Raw genomic sequence first — 16,099 nt, 5'->3', positions numbered from 1 at the left:
TTGAACAAGCTTAACATGGGCAAGCAATAAAGTTTTGTCCTGGATGGCCGCTGACTAATTTCAGTGTCTCCTGGGCCCTGGGGCATGAAGATCCTTCTGCAGTCTCTGGGACAGGAGCATACTGAGTCTCCACTGGAAGGGTGATCTCTGAGACTTATCAGATGATATGACACCTGGTATTTGGGGTTAAAAGAGAGGAAGTGGCCACAGCTTCACCACTTTGAGCAAACACTAGAGAATTGATGCTGGCGCTCTGCTCCACTGTCCTGTCCCAGGGGGCAAACACGGTGGGAAGTGTGGAGCAAGAAGCTGTAGGACCAGTTGCCAGGTTCTGAACCTCACCCTCCTTCATCTATGAATACAGTTAATCCCCTGGAAAACAAGTCTGTTCAGCTAAATTAACAACCTCCTTGAATGCAAATAGGGGGTACCTAGGCCCACCTTCCCACCCTGGAGGCAAAGGACTCCCCCTTCTTGGCCATGGCAACTAGGGACTCTGTTGACCTGCCTCTATCACCACTTCCCCCTCCCCCCTTCTTCCTGGACATACTATAAAGAACAGTGGATGTCATGAGGAGCCCTTGGATATCTGAAGTGGATAGCGAGGGTTAGGTTTAACATTTGAATTCTGGACACCCCCCACACAGGCAGGGGCTTTAGTCTACCTCCTTAGATTACTTCCCGGTTGGTAAAGCTCACATCAGCTGTCCGTTTTCAGAACAACCACCCACCGGGGTTGGGACCAGCTCCCTGTTCACCCCTCACCCTATATAGCAGGGTTCGGGTGATCTCAGAACAGCTGAGATGCAGATCCCTCATCTGCTGGGGGCGCTAGACCTTGCCCTACTGGGCACCAGATAAGGCCCGGACGGCCAGGCATCCCCGAGGAGCTGGGCACATTTGGTGAGAGGATGGAGGCTGAGACAAAGAATTAGCACCTGAGCAGGAAACCTGGGAAGGAGAGGGGGTCCCTGGGCTAGGCCATCCCTCATTTCCCCCTATCTTACAGATGCAGGCTCGCCCTGAGCTGAAGGGGTCAGTTCTGGGCTCCGTGTTTGGGGTGAAGATTTGCTCCACTTCCCCAAGAGGGTCAGGTGTTTCCTTCCTGGCTGTCACAAGTGAGTGAGGGCCAGGTACCTATCCATTCATTCATCATCCAGCCACTCAACAAGCTATCCCAACTTCCTGAGGGAGGAACCGAGTCATTCTTTTTTTTTTTTTTTTTTTCATTTATTTATATTCGGGTTTAAGATAGCTTCCCCCGTTCCTCTCCAGACCACCTGGTCTAGCCTTTCCGCTAACAGAACTTGGCTCTCGCCCAGCCCAATCATCCCCAGCCTCGTCCCTTGCTGGCCCCGCCCCATTCTCCCGACGGCCGCATTCTGTCCTCAGGCCCCACCTCCTTTGTTTCGTCACCCGGCGGCTTACCCCTAGGAATCCCTCGTCCCGAGGGAGGGGCACTCAGCGCAAATACCGCCCTTCGCTGCTGTCACTATGGCGACTACAGCAGCGCCCCGCCTCTTCACCCTGGAGAACCTCCTTGGAGCCCGTCACCGTAGCAACGAACTCAACGAGGCTGTGCCAGCGCACTGGCCGCGCCCTGTCGCTTACACTGAGGAGTAACAATATGAAACAGGGTAGCTTTGCGGGCGCTGAAGCCACGCCCTTCCCGAACAACACCTTTTCCAGCCCCACCCAGCCCAGCCTTGGTGTGTTGCCTCCCGCAGAGCGCACCGACTGCGGTCTTCTAGTCCCCAGCGAGTCTTCCCGGAGTCCTTCAGGGAGCCCAGCCTTAGCTACCCATAACTCCCTAGTGCTTGGACTTGTCGCTACGGTTATATTCGAGAGAGGGGTTTCGAGGACGCCCTTTTGTCCCCTTCGCTTCAAGAGTAGCCCCCGCTCTCTGATTCTCTTCTACCACTTTGTCGTTCCTTCAACAGACCTGGCGGCACCCCCCCCACCAACTTCCATTACTCTTTTTCAATAACACGTTTTTCTTTTTTCATTCATCCCAAGGCTCTTGGGAGCGCAGCGGCGTGCGCTTTCCTTTCGTGATTCTTCTTTCCCATGCGTCTTCTTGGCGCGAGTCTCCATCCATTTCTTCCCATCTTCCCCGTCAGCACCCCGAGGACGGATGATTTTTGGAAGGTCCGGGACTTTAAGCAGGGAGCCCTCCGGCAGGGCCGCACCCCAAACCTCCAGACCCGAAGCTGGAGCAGGCGATCCGCTCTGTACGCCCAGCTCTTCCCATAGCCCACCCACACTTAAAGTAAAAACCCCAAGGGGCGCCTGGGTGGCTCTGCTGGTTAAGTGTCTGCCTCTGGCTCGGGTCGTGATCTCCGGATTCTTGCTCACAGCGGGGAGCCTACTTCTCCCTCTTTCTGCTGCTCCCCCTGCCTGTACGCTCTCTCTGAAAAATGGATAAATAAAATCTTTTTAAAATAATAATAATAATAATAATAATAAAGTGAAAACCCTAGGGACGCCTGGGTGGCTCAGTTGGTTAAGCCGCTGCCTTCGGCTCAGGTCATGATCCCAGCGTCCTCGGATCGAGTCCAACATCGGGCTCCTTGCTCAGCGGGAGCCTGCTTCTCCATCTGCCTCTGCCTGCCACTCTGTCTGCCCGTGCTCACTCTGACAAATAAATAAATAAAATCTTAAAAAAAAAAAAAAAGTGAAAACCCCAGGTCTCTTAGAGAGACCGACCTCGAAAGCAGCAAGCTGAGTCCGCCAACACTTCGAGCCAAGCAGGCCACGCCCCCGCCCTTTGCCCCAGCAGAGGAGGTGGGCGGGGCGCCTGGGACGCCCACCGCCGCTGATTGGTTGCTGAGTAGCCTCGGGCCTGGGAGGGTTGGTGGCCGGGCAGCGCCGCCTTTCGGGGAAGCCGCGTAGTCCTCTGGTTGTCAGGGGTGAATGTCTGGGTCCAACGCGGGCACGGCTCTCCCAGGTTTTCTTCCCAGCCGTTCCCCGCTGAGAACGGAACTTGGGCTGGGGGCGGCCCCCGCATCCTCCTGGGAGCCCTGAGGTGCAGTCAAGCTCGGAGAGCGAGGGTATGGCGTCGGATCCCGTGGGCGCCGGAGATCAGAACCACTGACCTGCAGCTGAGCTTAGGCGGGCAGAGGAAGGGGGGCGTAAGGAAAGGTGCTGGCCACCCGGAACCCCCACAGAGGCCACTGGACTGAATAGGTCCCTGGGGACCCAGATGTCCTCGCTTTGGGATTTCTTACCGTTCCCCTTTTTCTCCATCTTGGAAAGTGGTAATCACCAATCACCTCCTTGTGCAAGCTTATCCCCCCACTTTTCCTCTTTCCGTATTCAGTCTAACTCCAGATCTGTCCAGTCTTTCTCCTAAACGTTGGTCAGATTCAGTCATACCATCTCCTGCCTCTCTTCTGCTAGACCATACCGCCATCTTGTGACTGGACTCAGGAATAGCTTCCTAACTGGTTTCCTCACCTTGGCAATCTTTTACAAAGAGAAATCTGATCTTGTTGATCCTTTGGTCAGTGCCTTTGACTGCCCAGGCGCTCCTGGGAAGCACTCGTCTCCCTCCCCACCCCCAATTATTCCTTGTTGCCTCCCCCACTAGACTGTGAGGGCAGGGATTTTGTGCCATGTTGTATCCCCAACATCTGTTACTTTGAATAAACTTCTGTAGATTAAATATGAAAGTTTCCCTCTCATTTCCTCTTGCCAGGGTCCTGTCCCCAAGGTAGAATATTAGGCCTTAGTGGGGTCATGGGTGAGGACACTCTGTCTCTCTGGCTATCCTGGCACTGATTTCCACCCCAAATGGGTGTTCCCTACCTCTTGGCCAATTTCTCTTCCACCAATATAAGCCCCAACTGGAGGCTGGTGGGCAGTCATGCATCTTATGACAGGCCCTGCAGGTCGCTGGAGTATGGGGTCCCTGGGCCTCCACAGCATCCCCCAAGTCCTACACATGGTCCTTTTAACAGCGCTGGTCATGATGAGCTTGGTGTTTGGTAAGTGGCTCTAAGGGGTCAGAAGGGTCTCCTGGTCTGTGCTGAGTGGAGAAACCCACAGATAGCAGGTGTATGGGTACATCTGTCCAGGATGCTCAGGTAAACCCGGCAGGATGAAAGGTGGGATGGATTGGCTTAATGGAATAATGCCTAGGGACTGGCAATAGACTGATATTCACTCTGAGGGAGATTTCTAGTTTTTAACCCCAGGGCCATCTAAACAGCAGTGACCTGAATGGAGACACTGAAGGGATGCCGTTTAAATCTGGGGCAGTGCAAAATAAGGAGGGTCCCTGGAACGTGCTAAATGACAGAACTAGGATCCCCAGAATAGAACAAACCTCAGTCCAGCCTGATAATCTCCTCACTTGGCTGCAAAACACCACCTATGTAGAAATAGGATTCAAAGTATTTGTTCAGTATCTGCCTCACACTAAGTGCTCCTTAGTGCACTCCTCATGGGTCTGGGGATTCATTAACATGTGGTCTGGGCCAGGGTTCAGAGGAAGAGGGAGCTGTATATCCTCGTGGTTGGGGAGGGCTTTGGTGACAGCGTTTAATATGAGTGAAAAGACCACCAAACAGAGAATGTGGTGGTGGGCTGCTTGACGTCTGTCTACACAAAACAGACTCCTCCTATCCTGTGATGATACAGTCTCCTGTTCACCTCTGAACATTACAGATTTAAGGAAGCATATTCAAAAGTGAGTCCATAGTGGTGGGGGACTGTAAAACCAAGTCCCAGAGGAAGAACTGTCCTCACTGAACTCCCCAAAGCTGGAATGAGGGGCCCCTGCCCATCCTTTGAACTTAGAAACTTGCCGAGTGCTGGGCACACGTTAGCCCCTCAAATACGTGTTGAACGAGTGAATGAATTCCTTAATAAGTTCCTTATTTCAGGAGGTGTAAGAGCAGAGAATGGAGATTTTAACAAGGACTTTAAGGCCTCTGATAGAGAATTAATCCAGATGGTTTTCAAGAAATGGAGTTCTTATGGTTTTCTGAGATGGGGTGGTGGGGAGGGGGTTGACCAACCAGGAAATGAGGTAGGTTTGGAGTCAGTGTTTCTCTGTGTTCTAGGTGATTTTGATCCTGATTCGGTTCAGCTCCCCAAATACCTGCGCTGCTATCGATGCCTCTTGGAGACCAAGGAGTTGGGATGCCTTTTGGGGTCTGACATCTGCCTCGCCCCGCCTGGCAGCAGCTGCATGACCCTCCTCATAAAGAACAGTGAGCTGCTTGTTTTCGGCTCAGCCCATTCCCGAAATGCATCTCTTAGTTGCACCCCATGTTGGGTTCCTGCAACCTCTAGACACTGCTCCCCATCCTGGTCTCTTTCCTTACCTTCAGAGCCATTCTCGGTCTCCACTTCCATGCTCCTGTTCCCTCAGCCTGCCATTGCCCGGATTCTGCCTTCCTTACAGCACCCAGCCTTGTAGGGGACCCCTGTGATCACCAAATCCCCCAGTCTGTCCTCAGACTGCCTTCTCCCTGCCTGTGAGCCACAGTTCCTGCAGACCTCTCACTCGTCCACTGCTTCTTCCTGGTCTCTTTCCCTGGGTCTTGCCTTATTCTCCTTGACCCTTAAGGTTCATGTTCACCAAAGTTTGGGCCTTAGCTGTCTTCCCACTTCACTCTTCCCAGAGGATTTGCTCGGATTCCTCCTCAGTTTGAATGTTAGGCCAAACTGTCATGTCAAATGGCCCTCTGGACAGCTTCACCTCATTTTCAATTTGCTGACAATTGTCTATATTCCGTTCCTCATGCCTGCTTTTCCACACAATCCTTCACACTTTTCTTTCTGCTCTCCCTTTTTCTTTCCTTCCTTCTTTTCCTCCCTCCCCCCCTTCACCTGGGGGCCCCTCCCTTACCCTTTTGAAAACAGAAAACACATATTATGTGCAAGCACAACCCTCTGAGATACGTACTGTTATTACTACACCCCACCCCATTTTACAGATGAGGAAACAGAGGCACAGAAAAGTCAATTCTTTGCCCAAGTCTCCTAGAAGCTGAGTCAGTTTGTGGTGATTCCAGAAATGGTGCTCTTAACCACTACACGAAATTACTGTCAAATTCAAATTCAAGTCTTTTTATTATACTTCTTAAAAATAGATATGGTCCAATATCAGAGTACTCAAGCATATCAAAGAGATGCCTCTCCCAATTTTTTCTTATATGGTCCCAGCCAAAGTGCTGGTTCCCCTGGAGCAAGACCCAGCTCAGCCCCCTCCAACCATTACTATATTTTGAGTGGTTCTTTCCCACCAACCTTCCACAGAATCCATAGCTGGTAACTCCCCCTGCCATCCCTGCCCCTGGCCAGTTTCAGGAATTGTTCCCTTTTGGGGATCCAGGGAAGGGTGTGGGGGCAGTGATGCTAAGTCCATATGGAGTGAGGGGATGGAGGGGTTTGGGGGGTGTGCCTGGGACCTGGGATCTATGTATCACTGGTTGCTGCCATCCTTCCCCAGACAGTGGTTCTGACATCATGGTGAGTGACTGCCGCCGCAAGGAGCAGATGAGTGATTGTTCATATACCCACTCTTCTCCAGTGTTTGGCTTCTGGATATTTTCTCGATGCTGCTTCCGGGAGTTCTGCAATAACCCCCAGAACAGAGTCTTCTATATTCCTTAGAATTTCTGCAGAGAATTTTAGAATAAAATCCTGCCAGCCTTTCATCTTCCCGATTTCCAGCTGGCTGGCACAGCCAGAACAACTTCCAGTTCCTTCTACCAGCCCTCCTGGCCTCCCTCAATAGGATCCCAGCCCTATCTTCCTCTTGGTTGACACCCTCAACACTCCTATTCCCACTCTGTCCCTCCCCTGGGCTCCCTCTCCAGAAGTCTCTGAGTTTTGTCTTTAAGTCCTCACGGTCTGACAACTTTTCTCCTCTCTTCTCCCACCTCTCAGCTGCTTCTTTGCCTGGCTTTGCCCCTTCTCTCACTATAGGCCTCTCTCACCTCAAGTCTCCAGGTGTTCCAAATAAATTGGTGTGCAAACTATATGGCCTGTCTGTCTCTTCTGGTCATGGTGGAGGCTGAGGGAGGCTGAGATCCTGCCTGACTTCCCCCCTGTGGGGGCGGGTAAGGGGCTCCCAGCTCTGCTGAGCTCTGCTCCTGCCCAGACTCCATATCTTAGATTCACCTCTAGGCACAAAAAGGTGAAGAGGAACTGGAAGTGCTCCTGCAGGAATGGCTGAAAGGGCAAGGGGCATCCTTGGCAGTGGGGTCAAATCCAGAGCTGTGTGAGAACCGGAAGGGAGGTTCACAGGGGGAAGAGGGTGCTGGTGGAGTGGAGCTGTGAGAGGCCCAGGCCTGGGGCGGGGTGGGGGAAGCCTTCTGTGGAAGAGTTTCTAGGTCTCGTGGAGTCCTGGCCTTATCCCAGGCTCAGCTTCCCTCTTCAAGGACTGTGAAGTTACTACAGAATTTTGGGCCTCGCGTTCCTCAGCCTCTGAGACTTCCTCTTTGCCTTGCTAGAGCTGTATAAACCTAGACTTTTACACCAAAATCAGAGGTGTGGAGAAAAGTGGGCCCAGACCACGGCAGGTGCACACAGAAGGTTTGACCTATTTTTGGACCTCCAACTGCTCCCTGACAATACATATTGATATCGGTGTTTCCTACCAGAGCACAGACCATTAAAGGGACCATGGAGCTCTGTTAACATTTGGACAAAATGTGTAAGTGAAAATATATGCCATAGGATGCCATGTGTATCAAGCAGACAGAATTCCTCTAAGCAGCTACAACTCAGGACAGTGGCTACCACTGAGTTGGGAGACATGCCTGGGAGGGTGCACAAAGGCAGCCTTGGGTGCTGATAAAGGCCTTTATACTGACTCGAGGACTGGTGACACAGGTATGTGGTTTACAAAAACTCAAGTTATGGTGTATGCAAGCTTCTGCATGTTTTGCCAGAGGTTTAAAAATAGGCCAGAGGGGCACCTGGTTGGCTTAGTTGGTACAATGTGTCACTTTTGATCTCTGGGGTGTGAGTTAGAGCCCCACATTGGGGATAGAGATTCCTTTAAAAAGTAGTATTAACAGGGGCACACTTGGTGGCTCAGTTGGTTAAGTGTCTGCCTTTTGGGCCCTGCATCAAGCTCCCTGCTTAGCTGGGGGTCTGCTTCTCCCTCCCCCTCCTCCCTGCTTGTTGTGTTCTCTCAAGAAAGAGGAGTAAGCAGGCTCCTTGCTAAGCAGAGAGCCTGATGTGGGGCTCAATCCCAGGACCCTGAGATCATGACCTGAGCTGAAGGCAAGAGGCTTAAGCCACTGAGCCATCCAGGTGCCCCTGCTTGTGTTCTCTCAAATAAAACCCTTAAACGTTTTAAAAAGCAGTAGTAATACATACACACATGAATGCCACAATCTGTACGTACCTTTGTCCCTAGGGCATGTGTCTATTTTGGAGGCTCTCATTTTCACCTGTACACACACTTACATGCATTCTTTCAAGCCTATGAGGTACTAGCCACTCCTTGACAGGTGACCAAAGTAAGGTAGGGACAAACTTATCCAAATGGCAGAGGAGCTGAGATTGGGTACCCCAAACATAAAGCTGTACTACTTTTCAGATAAAGGTTTCACAACCCCAGCACTGGTTTATGAGATTCAGAATGAGCTGTACTCATTAACACCAAGCCCAGAGCAGTGTGTTTACTGCACGTATGGAAAAAGTTGTGAATATTCATTATTGCTTTCTGTATGCTTGTAGTTTTTCAAATGGAGTATTAAAATTAAATATCTAGCAATGGCAGCTCCAACCATGTATCTCTGAACACCCCCATGCCCCAACGTAGCTCCCTACTGAGGGGTCCTGAGTGCCAGGATCCTAAAAGGAACAGGCAAGAACCCAGATCCCTTAGCACCAGGTAACTCTGAGATATAGACCTGGGCCCCCTGGTTTGCTCCTGAGTTTTCCTGGTTCAAGGGTTTTTCTACCTCTCTTAGAAGGAAAACCCTGATGTGACCAGAGTTTAATTTTCTATGTTTTGTTTCTAGGGTAACCTCTTTTTAAATTAAAGATTTTATTTTTAAATAATCTCTACATCCAATGTGGGGTTCAAACTTAACTCCAGGATCAAGAGGCGCATGCTCTACTGACTGAACCAGCCAGACACCCCTATAAGGCAAGTCAAAGGCTGAGAAATCATAACCCTCACAGCTGAACAGATCTCTAGCTAAGCAGAAGGTGGGATGGATATAGGCTTTTAGGTGACAAGCCATGAGGAAGCCACAAAGGCCAAGTAGAGTGGACCAGGCTGTAGATGGTTTGATCCCCATGCCCAATCAACCTTCTTTTTGCTCATACCTGAGCCTGACCCCATAAACAGTGTGACACAGACTCAGCCCAGTCCATTTATTGTGGAGGTTGTGGAGAGCAAGCAGGAGATGTGGAGCAGAGCAGGCCAGACCCTCACCTCTCCTCTCCTCTGGCATCTACTGAAGTGGGTGTCAGGCCTCAGTGATGCCAAGTGGGGCTGAGGAGGCCAGGGACTGCAACAAGAGAGGAGAGAAACAGACGACCAGAGCAAGGGTGGGGGTGGAGGCAATGAGGCAGGGACAACACAGTGCCTAGTCAGGAAGTGTGCAGGGAAGTCTACCCTTCATTCTTCCTGTTGCAAGTTCAGTCTGGGTCTCAAGATAGACACAGGATATGATCTACAACCAGATCTAAACGGGGGCAGGTGACCAGACTGACAAAGGATTTGAAAGATGAGGGGGGATGACAGGCTCCGGTGACAGGAAAGGGATGAGAAAGCCACTGTGCCTTCCCCAGGCCAGCCTGGGCAGATTCTGAACTCATTATTTTCTAGGAGGGGCAGCACTGCCAATTTCTGGGAAAGAAAAGATCCCAAAGCCACAGTCCTGCTGTGGAAGGGAGGTCAGAGAAGTCAGAGAGCAGAGAACATGGGTGTTCTAGGAGGGCAGCGCAGGGGGCTGTGGTGTTAGAGAAAAGATGGGGAATGGAGTGAAATCCAGGAAGCCTAAGCCATCAGGGCCTAGCCCAAGGAAGAACCAAAAGTCCTGAACTGTTGAGGAACAAATATATGTGACGTAGGTCAGCAATGGACAAGTTCAGGTTCAGGGGCAGGATGGCCAGGGGGTCCAGGCCTTTGGGCTCCTTCCCAGCATGGAAGCTGCGGAGGGGCAGTGAGAGGTTCAGGGCCTGGTAGAACCACTGGATCTGGGATTCGGACAGGGGCAGGGCCCAGGCCCCAGCTGGGGGATCAGCCAGGGCATCAGGCAGGGAGCTGTGGAGCTGGGGACTAGACCAGGAGTTGCAGTAATCATACTGGCAGCACTGGGCCTGGTACCAGTATTCTGAGAAGTAGGTATTACGTTTTTCTTGGCAGCGGTAAGAATTATACTGTCCACAGCCTCGGATGAGGAAACGAATCTTGGTCTCTGGAGAAGAGGGAACAGCTAGCTAGTAACCCCCACTGCCTCCCAGTCCCCAAACCTGTTATCCTTACCCTAGACTCTCCCCATGCCTCACCCAGACCCGACTTCCATCCCAGACTCCTTCCCTCTGAAGGAAGGAAAAACTGGCTCAGCAGACCTCCCCGGAACCCTAGACTCCTCCTTCCAGGATCCTGCTATCTTCCTCTTGCACCCCAGGCCCTAAACAGCCCTCATCTGAGAGGAAAGGGGACCAGGCCATGGGCTATCCCACCAGCAGCCCCTTCTTGGGGCTTGACTCACCATAATAGATGGTGATCACCATACACGGTGACGGCGTGCTGATGGTGCACTTCTCTGAGCCTGAAATACACCCTGCAGAAGGGTCTTCTAAGAGGCAGAGGTGGCAGGTCCGGACTTCAGGAACAGGAGCTGGGGAAGCAGAAGACAGGTGGGATGGGAGTGTCAGCTCATTCCAAGTTCTGCTTACAGGGAGCCCGTGAACCAGGGCTACAGCCCCACCACATTCCAGGACTATCACTTCTCCCTCCTCGCCCCTGGGCCCCACTTACCTTTTCCCACTGTGAAGCCCACCATGACCAGCACACCTACAAGCATGTGCGCCTTCATGATGGAATTCTGGGGAGAAGGGCAGTCCCTGAGGGGTATCCTGAAACCCCACCTTCCTGTGACCATGCTCTTTGATCCTGAGCTGCAGGGTGGTTTTGGTAGACAGTCTGAGCAGGAGCTGTAGACGCAGAGCTATATTCCTCAGCTGGGGGAGGAAGTTATTAACTTGGCTGGAGAACGGCATGTCCTCACCCACAAGGTCGGGTTCCTGAACGTGGGAGCAGTGGCCCAGACAACACCTGGGCCTTTATCCAGCTGTCTATTGTTCTCATGCCCTGAAAAGATCTATTCCCACACCTCAAGGGTCCACGGATCAGCTTCTGTTTCTGGTACCACATGCTGTCCTTCCCACTGCAGAACAGTCCCTACTGTGCTGGGAAAAACTTTGGCCAGGCACCCAGGGTCCCCATGCTTCTGAGAAGAGCGTATCTCAGCTCCCCCAGCAGGGGGCGCACAGACACCACTCTGCACCAATTGTGGACCTTGTCCCTCTCCACCCCCTTACAGTTCTGTTTACTTCAGGACCACTTGCCCTGTAAAATCAAAACCGGAAGATTTTGTTGTTGGTTATACTACTTACGGTACAAATAAATAAACAGCCTTAGGTGGCTGAAAAAGAACAAATATGTCTCTAGACTTTGAAATCTGATTTTCCCCTCGGGCTGTGGCCTTGCACATCTCCACATTCAGTACTAGAAATTCTGCTCTGCTGCTAAAGACCTTACCCAAATCCACTGGGCACCAATCTGTGCTGGTTTTCAACTTGAGGAGGGTGGGCTGGGCCATGAGGGCTCCTGGAATCAGGCACAGCAGTACCCTCCCGTCCCCCAACCCCAAGCACCAGCAGACCAGCTCATGGCCTTTTCTTCCACTTTATTTCATATTCCCACCACAATAATGACTCCTTTAATTTAAACTAAAAACCATAGAGGGATCCTGAAAGGGTGGCAGCAAAGGATCGGAGGTGTCAAAGACTGAGGGTCAGGTGGGATGGGGAATCAGCGAATCGTCTTGACTGGGCTCTTGAAGTTGCTGGCGGCTTGGAGCTGCAGTTGGTAGGCCATTGGATGGATCTTGAAACCGTAGAGCCTGGGCCGGGGCAGAGGTCAGAGAGGCAGCAGCGTGAGCCCCACCCTGGCCCTGCCAGTAGCCTGTTTCCACCTCCCCACCCTAGCTTCTCCATGGGTCTGCTCAGTGCTTAATGACAGTGGCTCCCAAATGTCTTCCCTCCAGGATACTGGGAAATGTAAACAGCCATTAAAACTCAAATTCTAGGCTACATGTAAACACACACACACACACACACACACACACACACACACACACACGTACGTATGTGATTGCATGTTTGTGTGTGCGCAGATCAGCACTTGTTTCAATATAATACCAAACTGTTCTTCCCAATAAACATGATGCTCCGGAAAAATAAACCACACTTTTTCCTAGCAAAAAGTTGAACACCCAAGATGATGACAAGAACAGCTACCATTTAAATGGTACTTCAGGTGCCAAATGTTTTTCAAAGCAACTATTTAAATATACCTTATCGGTCAAGTACTATCATCATCCCCATTTCACGGATAAGGGAACCGAGGCACAGAGAGGCAAATACCTTTCTCAAGATTATGTGCTCTGAGAAAGGCAAACCTCAAGAAAGGACCATGCCCTGTCTTCCCTTCTCTCTAGGGAATCCCGAACCTTTCCTTTGACCCTGGTTGATTCTATCCCTGCTCCCCACCTGGGCACAAACTGGTTGGCGGGCCGCTTGGGCCGGTACTCGGGGTGCACCATGAAGAGCATGTGAGGGAAACCGGTGCCGAAGTAGGCGCCGTCCGTGTGATGGTGCCTCGATGACTTGGGTGTGTACACGTCCATGCACTTGGGGCAGTAGAGCTTCACCATGGCCTCACCTGGGATGTCCGAAAGGCCTGGGAGACAGCCAGACTCAGCAGGCCGGGCACCCCCAAGCCTGCCCCACCTCCCTCCCAGACTCAGGCCCAGACTTGCTGAGCCCCAACTCCTTCCCAGGAGTACCGGCCATTTGATGTGGCCTCCTTTCCCTTCTCCAACACTCACCGATGGGAAGCATTGGCTGGTTCTCACAGTACACACGGGGACAGTAGCCAAAGTCTCCCTGCTGGTACTTTTCCAACTGAGGCGAATAAAATGAAAGGGGTTGGTGGGTAGGTATGAACAGAAGAGGCAATCCCTTCGTCAGCCCAATCCACATTGCTCTGTCCTCCACTCCTGGCTTTCTGTCCAGAGACCCCTTCAAGCTGGCCCAAAAGGGCCCTCTCCTGCTTCCTCTGGAGGTTAGGCAGGTTACAGACCATCAGAGCCATTCTCTGTTTGTTCCCTGAGGAAAAGGCAGACTGCAACAACTTCCTGTCCAAGGTCACGTCTCCCTCCCTGTAAACACCTCAGTCAGCACAACCCCAATTAGGATTTAATTCCTAGTCCCTGTATCTGGGGTTCTTCCCCTCATCTCAGCTACATTCCTTGACAAGGTTGAAAACACGTGACTCCTCGCTGCAGGAACCTCTGTTTCCCTTACTGCCTCAGAGGAGTCAAGTGGGAGCAGAGAGGCCTCACCATCTGGGCGATGCCACGGTTGGTGAGGATATAGCGGGCGTGGATCAATCCATAAAGCATCTCGGCTGCCTGCTCAATCAGGTCGCTCTGGTTGGGGTTGTCTTCCAGCTCTTCATCTGAAACATGGCCCCAGCCAATTGAAACCACTTGTCTTACAGCTTTCTTAGATGTCCCACCCACCTCCAGGGACTGTTGGCTACAGGTTGCCTGGCACTCATCTCTGCACCACCCATCACCTGGGCATTTGACCCAGAAACTCCACGAACCCAAGAAAACTCTGCCTTCTCTCTACACTTCTTTAGCCTTTTCTCTCTTCTTTCCCTCCCGACTCTCAACAAATAAATGAAAAATATCAATGCAAAAGATGGCACTCTAGACTAAAAGGTAAGAGGCAAAACAAAGAAACAGGAAATGAGACCCATGGGGAAACTAGCATCAGGGGATAGAGCCAAATTACAGGATCAGAGTGTGGGAACAGGTGGTGTAAGTCACAAAACCAGGCAAAAGTCAGATGGGGGACCAAAATGAAGGACAGGACTTTGGTTAAAAGGAGTCGGAGAACCAAAAGAAAATTTGTAAATTCAAGAAGCAAATAAATAAGAATATGAAAACAAAAACAGAAACAAAAACCCATACACACACAAAACAACCCCGAAGGTGCCTCACCAGGCTCCAGGTCCAAGATCATGTCTAGAGCTTGTCGATAGTGAGGCACCTGCTCATTGAGTCCAGTGAGATTGAATTTGTCCTGGATGTAGTCCTCATCCACCTGTCAGGATGTGGAAATCAAGAAACTCATAGTAGAATCCTCAGCTTTGACCTGGGCACATCGCTCTAACTGGTGGCTTATTCTCAACACAACTGCTTCTGTTTCCCCTCATAACCCAATTCCAACTTAGCAGAAGTACTTGAGTCTCTCTCCCCAGTTCACATATACTGCCTTTCCATAAAAGCTTTTACTTTTTTAAAAACAGCTATAACAATCTCCTCTTTAAAGAAACATTCCTTTCAAAATCCCGGTTCCTACTCCTGCCCCACATCTCTACAAATCTAATTTGTCCTCTCCTTAGGGAAAACCAGATTTCCAAGGAAAGTGGAGACTGAACAGCTTGGGTCCTGTGGGCAGTTACAATCCTTTGTATTATCAGCACACAACTTTGCACATTACAAAACATTTTCACAAACAGCATTTTAATTCTAACAGACTCCCAAAATATGGACTACCAGTAGCAATCTAATAATAATAATAATAAAGTTGACTTGTATAATGTTACATTGCTGGAAGATAACAGGCTTGGGACTTGGACAGTCTTGCCACTTCACAAGTTAGTGAAAGGGGCTACTGAACGGACTTTTCCTTGACAGGAAAAAGTTTCCATGGCAGCCTGTAAGAGAAGTGTATGGAAACTAAATATGTGGGAAAATACATAGCCAAACTTTGTGTGGAGATGCCCGGGAGACCGAGGAGAACTCACTTCACAGAAAAATTCATTGCCACGAAGCCCACAGAACCAGGAAATCCAGGACACCTCCTCTGAGCTGCTCATCTTCACGTCAGCTGCGGGGGAAAAAAAGGGTCTAAGTAATGCCCAAGCTCGCCCACCCTGCCTCTGGTATCCTCCCTCTTCCCACACTTTGCTCTCCAACAATGAAAGAATTTGGGGCCACCTTTCCTTAAAGGATCCTAGACTCTGGAGCACCCCTCTCCAGTTTCTGTTATTCACACCTCAGCCCCTTTTCTGAAATTACAGATTCTCTGGAGTCCCACCACTCTTCGAGTCCCACCACTTTGGACAGGTATTAACCATCAGTCCTACCCATATCCCTAACGCTGCGGAAGACCTGCTCCCTCTCTTCATGTCAACTCGGGCAAGGCCGTGGGCTCGAGATCCCTACCCCACAGGTCTCTGCATGTCCCCTGCGCCTTTCCCAAAGGTTCCGAAGTTTATCCTTTCCAAGAAAAGCTGGGCCCCTTTTTCTCTCACGGCCTGGGGGTCGCCGTGAGGTCCCGTTCACAGGAGTCCCCACAACCCGCCTCCGCCCCTCAGGCCATCCCTCCCTCCCCCAGTGCCGGACCGGGTCTTCCTTCCCCACCCCCACATCAACTCACGGAGACCCCATGTGCCGCGCCTAAAGACAGGGAACTCGCCGCGGCTACGACTTCAGACTCACCGGCTGGACGGGGACCGGGAACAGGGCGGGGGAGGGGAGTTGCCGCTTCCAAGGAACGCGAGGGCTACAACGCAGGCCACAGACCCGACCGCGGTAGCCGAAGTGGGGTGGGGGGGGGGGGGGAGGGGAAATTGGGGAGGGTGGGGAAAGGGCAACGCGCAAACGCCAAGGGTCGGGCGCCGCAGTGAACGCCGGGAAATGAAGTCCCTAGTAAAGAGAAACTGGCGAAACGAGAGAAAGGCGAACTACGAATCCCAGGATGACTCAAGAACGACCCTGGCGTCGCGAGGCCCAGGAGTAGGACGCTCGGGGGG

General features: G+C 51.5%; 3 protein-coding genes across 4 annotated transcripts; 1 reads left to right on the top strand and 2 right to left on the bottom strand.

Moving 5' to 3' along the window:
• Positions 1-3,865: 3,865 nt before the first annotated feature.
• Positions 3,866-6,626, top strand: LOC111152421 (lymphocyte antigen 6 family member G5C). The gene is made up of 4 exons (XM_022510933.1): positions 3,866-3,993; positions 4,483-4,532; positions 5,067-5,216; positions 6,461-6,626. Exons 1-4 carry the CDS (start codon positions 3,866-3,868, stop codon positions 6,622-6,624), a joined length of 492 nt encoding a protein of 163 aa, XP_022366641.1. The 3' UTR covers positions 6,625-6,626.
• A 2,708-nt stretch (positions 6,627-9,334) lies between these two features.
• LOC111152165 (lymphocyte antigen 6 family member G5B) lies at positions 9,335-11,802 on the bottom strand. The gene is made up of 3 exons (XM_022510524.1): positions 10,964-11,802; positions 10,695-10,823; positions 9,335-10,397 (listed from the first exon to the last, which is right to left on the bottom strand). Exons 1-3 carry the CDS (start codon positions 11,085-11,087, stop codon positions 9,985-9,987), a joined length of 666 nt encoding a protein of 221 aa, XP_022366232.1. The 5' UTR covers positions 11,088-11,802; the 3' UTR covers positions 9,335-9,984.
• A 77-nt stretch (positions 11,803-11,879) lies between these two features.
• Positions 11,880-15,990, bottom strand: LOC111152166 (casein kinase 2 beta). 2 transcript variants are annotated; one of them, XM_022510525.1, is made up of 7 exons: positions 15,786-15,990; positions 15,089-15,171; positions 14,280-14,382; positions 13,614-13,729; positions 13,098-13,173; positions 12,760-12,949; positions 11,880-12,110 (listed from the first exon to the last, which is right to left on the bottom strand). In XM_022510525.1, exons 2-7 carry the CDS (start codon positions 15,158-15,160, stop codon positions 12,020-12,022), a joined length of 648 nt encoding a protein of 215 aa, XP_022366233.1. In that variant the 5' UTR covers positions 15,161-15,171; positions 15,786-15,990; the 3' UTR covers positions 11,880-12,019. The 2 variants fall into 2 exon arrangements, with proteins under 2 accessions (XP_022366233.1, XP_022366234.1); XM_022510526.1 differs by lacking the exon at positions 15,786-15,990 and having other exon boundaries at positions 13,614-13,673; positions 14,329-14,382.
• Between the last annotated feature and the right edge of the window lie 109 nt (positions 15,991-16,099).

The sequence above is a fragment of the Enhydra lutris genome, unplaced genomic scaffold, assembly GCF_002288905.1.
Source record: "Enhydra lutris kenyoni isolate GAN:26980312 unplaced genomic scaffold, ASM228890v2 scaffoldscaffold28, whole genome shotgun sequence".
In the NCBI taxonomy this organism is placed as follows: Eukaryota; Metazoa; Chordata; class Mammalia; order Carnivora; family Mustelidae; genus Enhydra; species Enhydra lutris.
The sequence above is the reverse complement of the archived record's forward strand: the minus strand, read 5'-3'. Positions and strand labels throughout refer to the sequence as shown.

Coding starts and splice junctions, on each gene's coding strand:
- LOC111152166 (XM_022510525.1), bottom strand. CDS start 15,160: ATGAGCAGCTCAGAGGAGGTGTCCTGGATTTCCTGGTTCTGTGGGCTT. Junction 12,950..13,097: donor CCAGCCAATGCTTCCCATCG/GTGAGTGTTGGA, acceptor GCTGTCTCCCAG/GCCTTTCGGACATCCCAGGT. Junction 12,111..12,759: donor GCCAACCAGTTTGTGCCCAG/GTGGGGAGCAGG, acceptor GCCCCGGCCCAG/GCTCTACGGTTTCAAGATCC.
- LOC111152421 (XM_022510933.1), top strand. CDS start 3,866: ATGCATCTTATGACAGGCCCTGCAGGTCGCTGGAGTATGGGGTCCCTG. Junction 4,533..5,066: donor CGTGGTTGGGGAGGGCTTTG/GTGACAGCGTTT, acceptor TCTGTGTTCTAG/GTGATTTTGATCCTGATTCG. Junction 5,217..6,460: donor GACCCTCCTCATAAAGAACA/GTGAGCTGCTTG, acceptor ATCCTTCCCCAG/ACAGTGGTTCTGACATCATG.
- LOC111152165 (XM_022510524.1), bottom strand. CDS start 11,087: ATGGTCACAGGAAGGTGGGGTTTCAGGATACCCCTCAGGGACTGCCCT. Junction 10,824..10,963: donor GGGCTTCACAGTGGGAAAAG/GTAAGTGGGGCC, acceptor CTGCTTCCCCAG/CTCCTGTTCCTGAAGTCCGG. Junction 10,398..10,694: donor GGTGATCACCATCTATTATG/GTGAGTCAAGCC, acceptor CCTCTTCTCCAG/AGACCAAGATTCGTTTCCTC.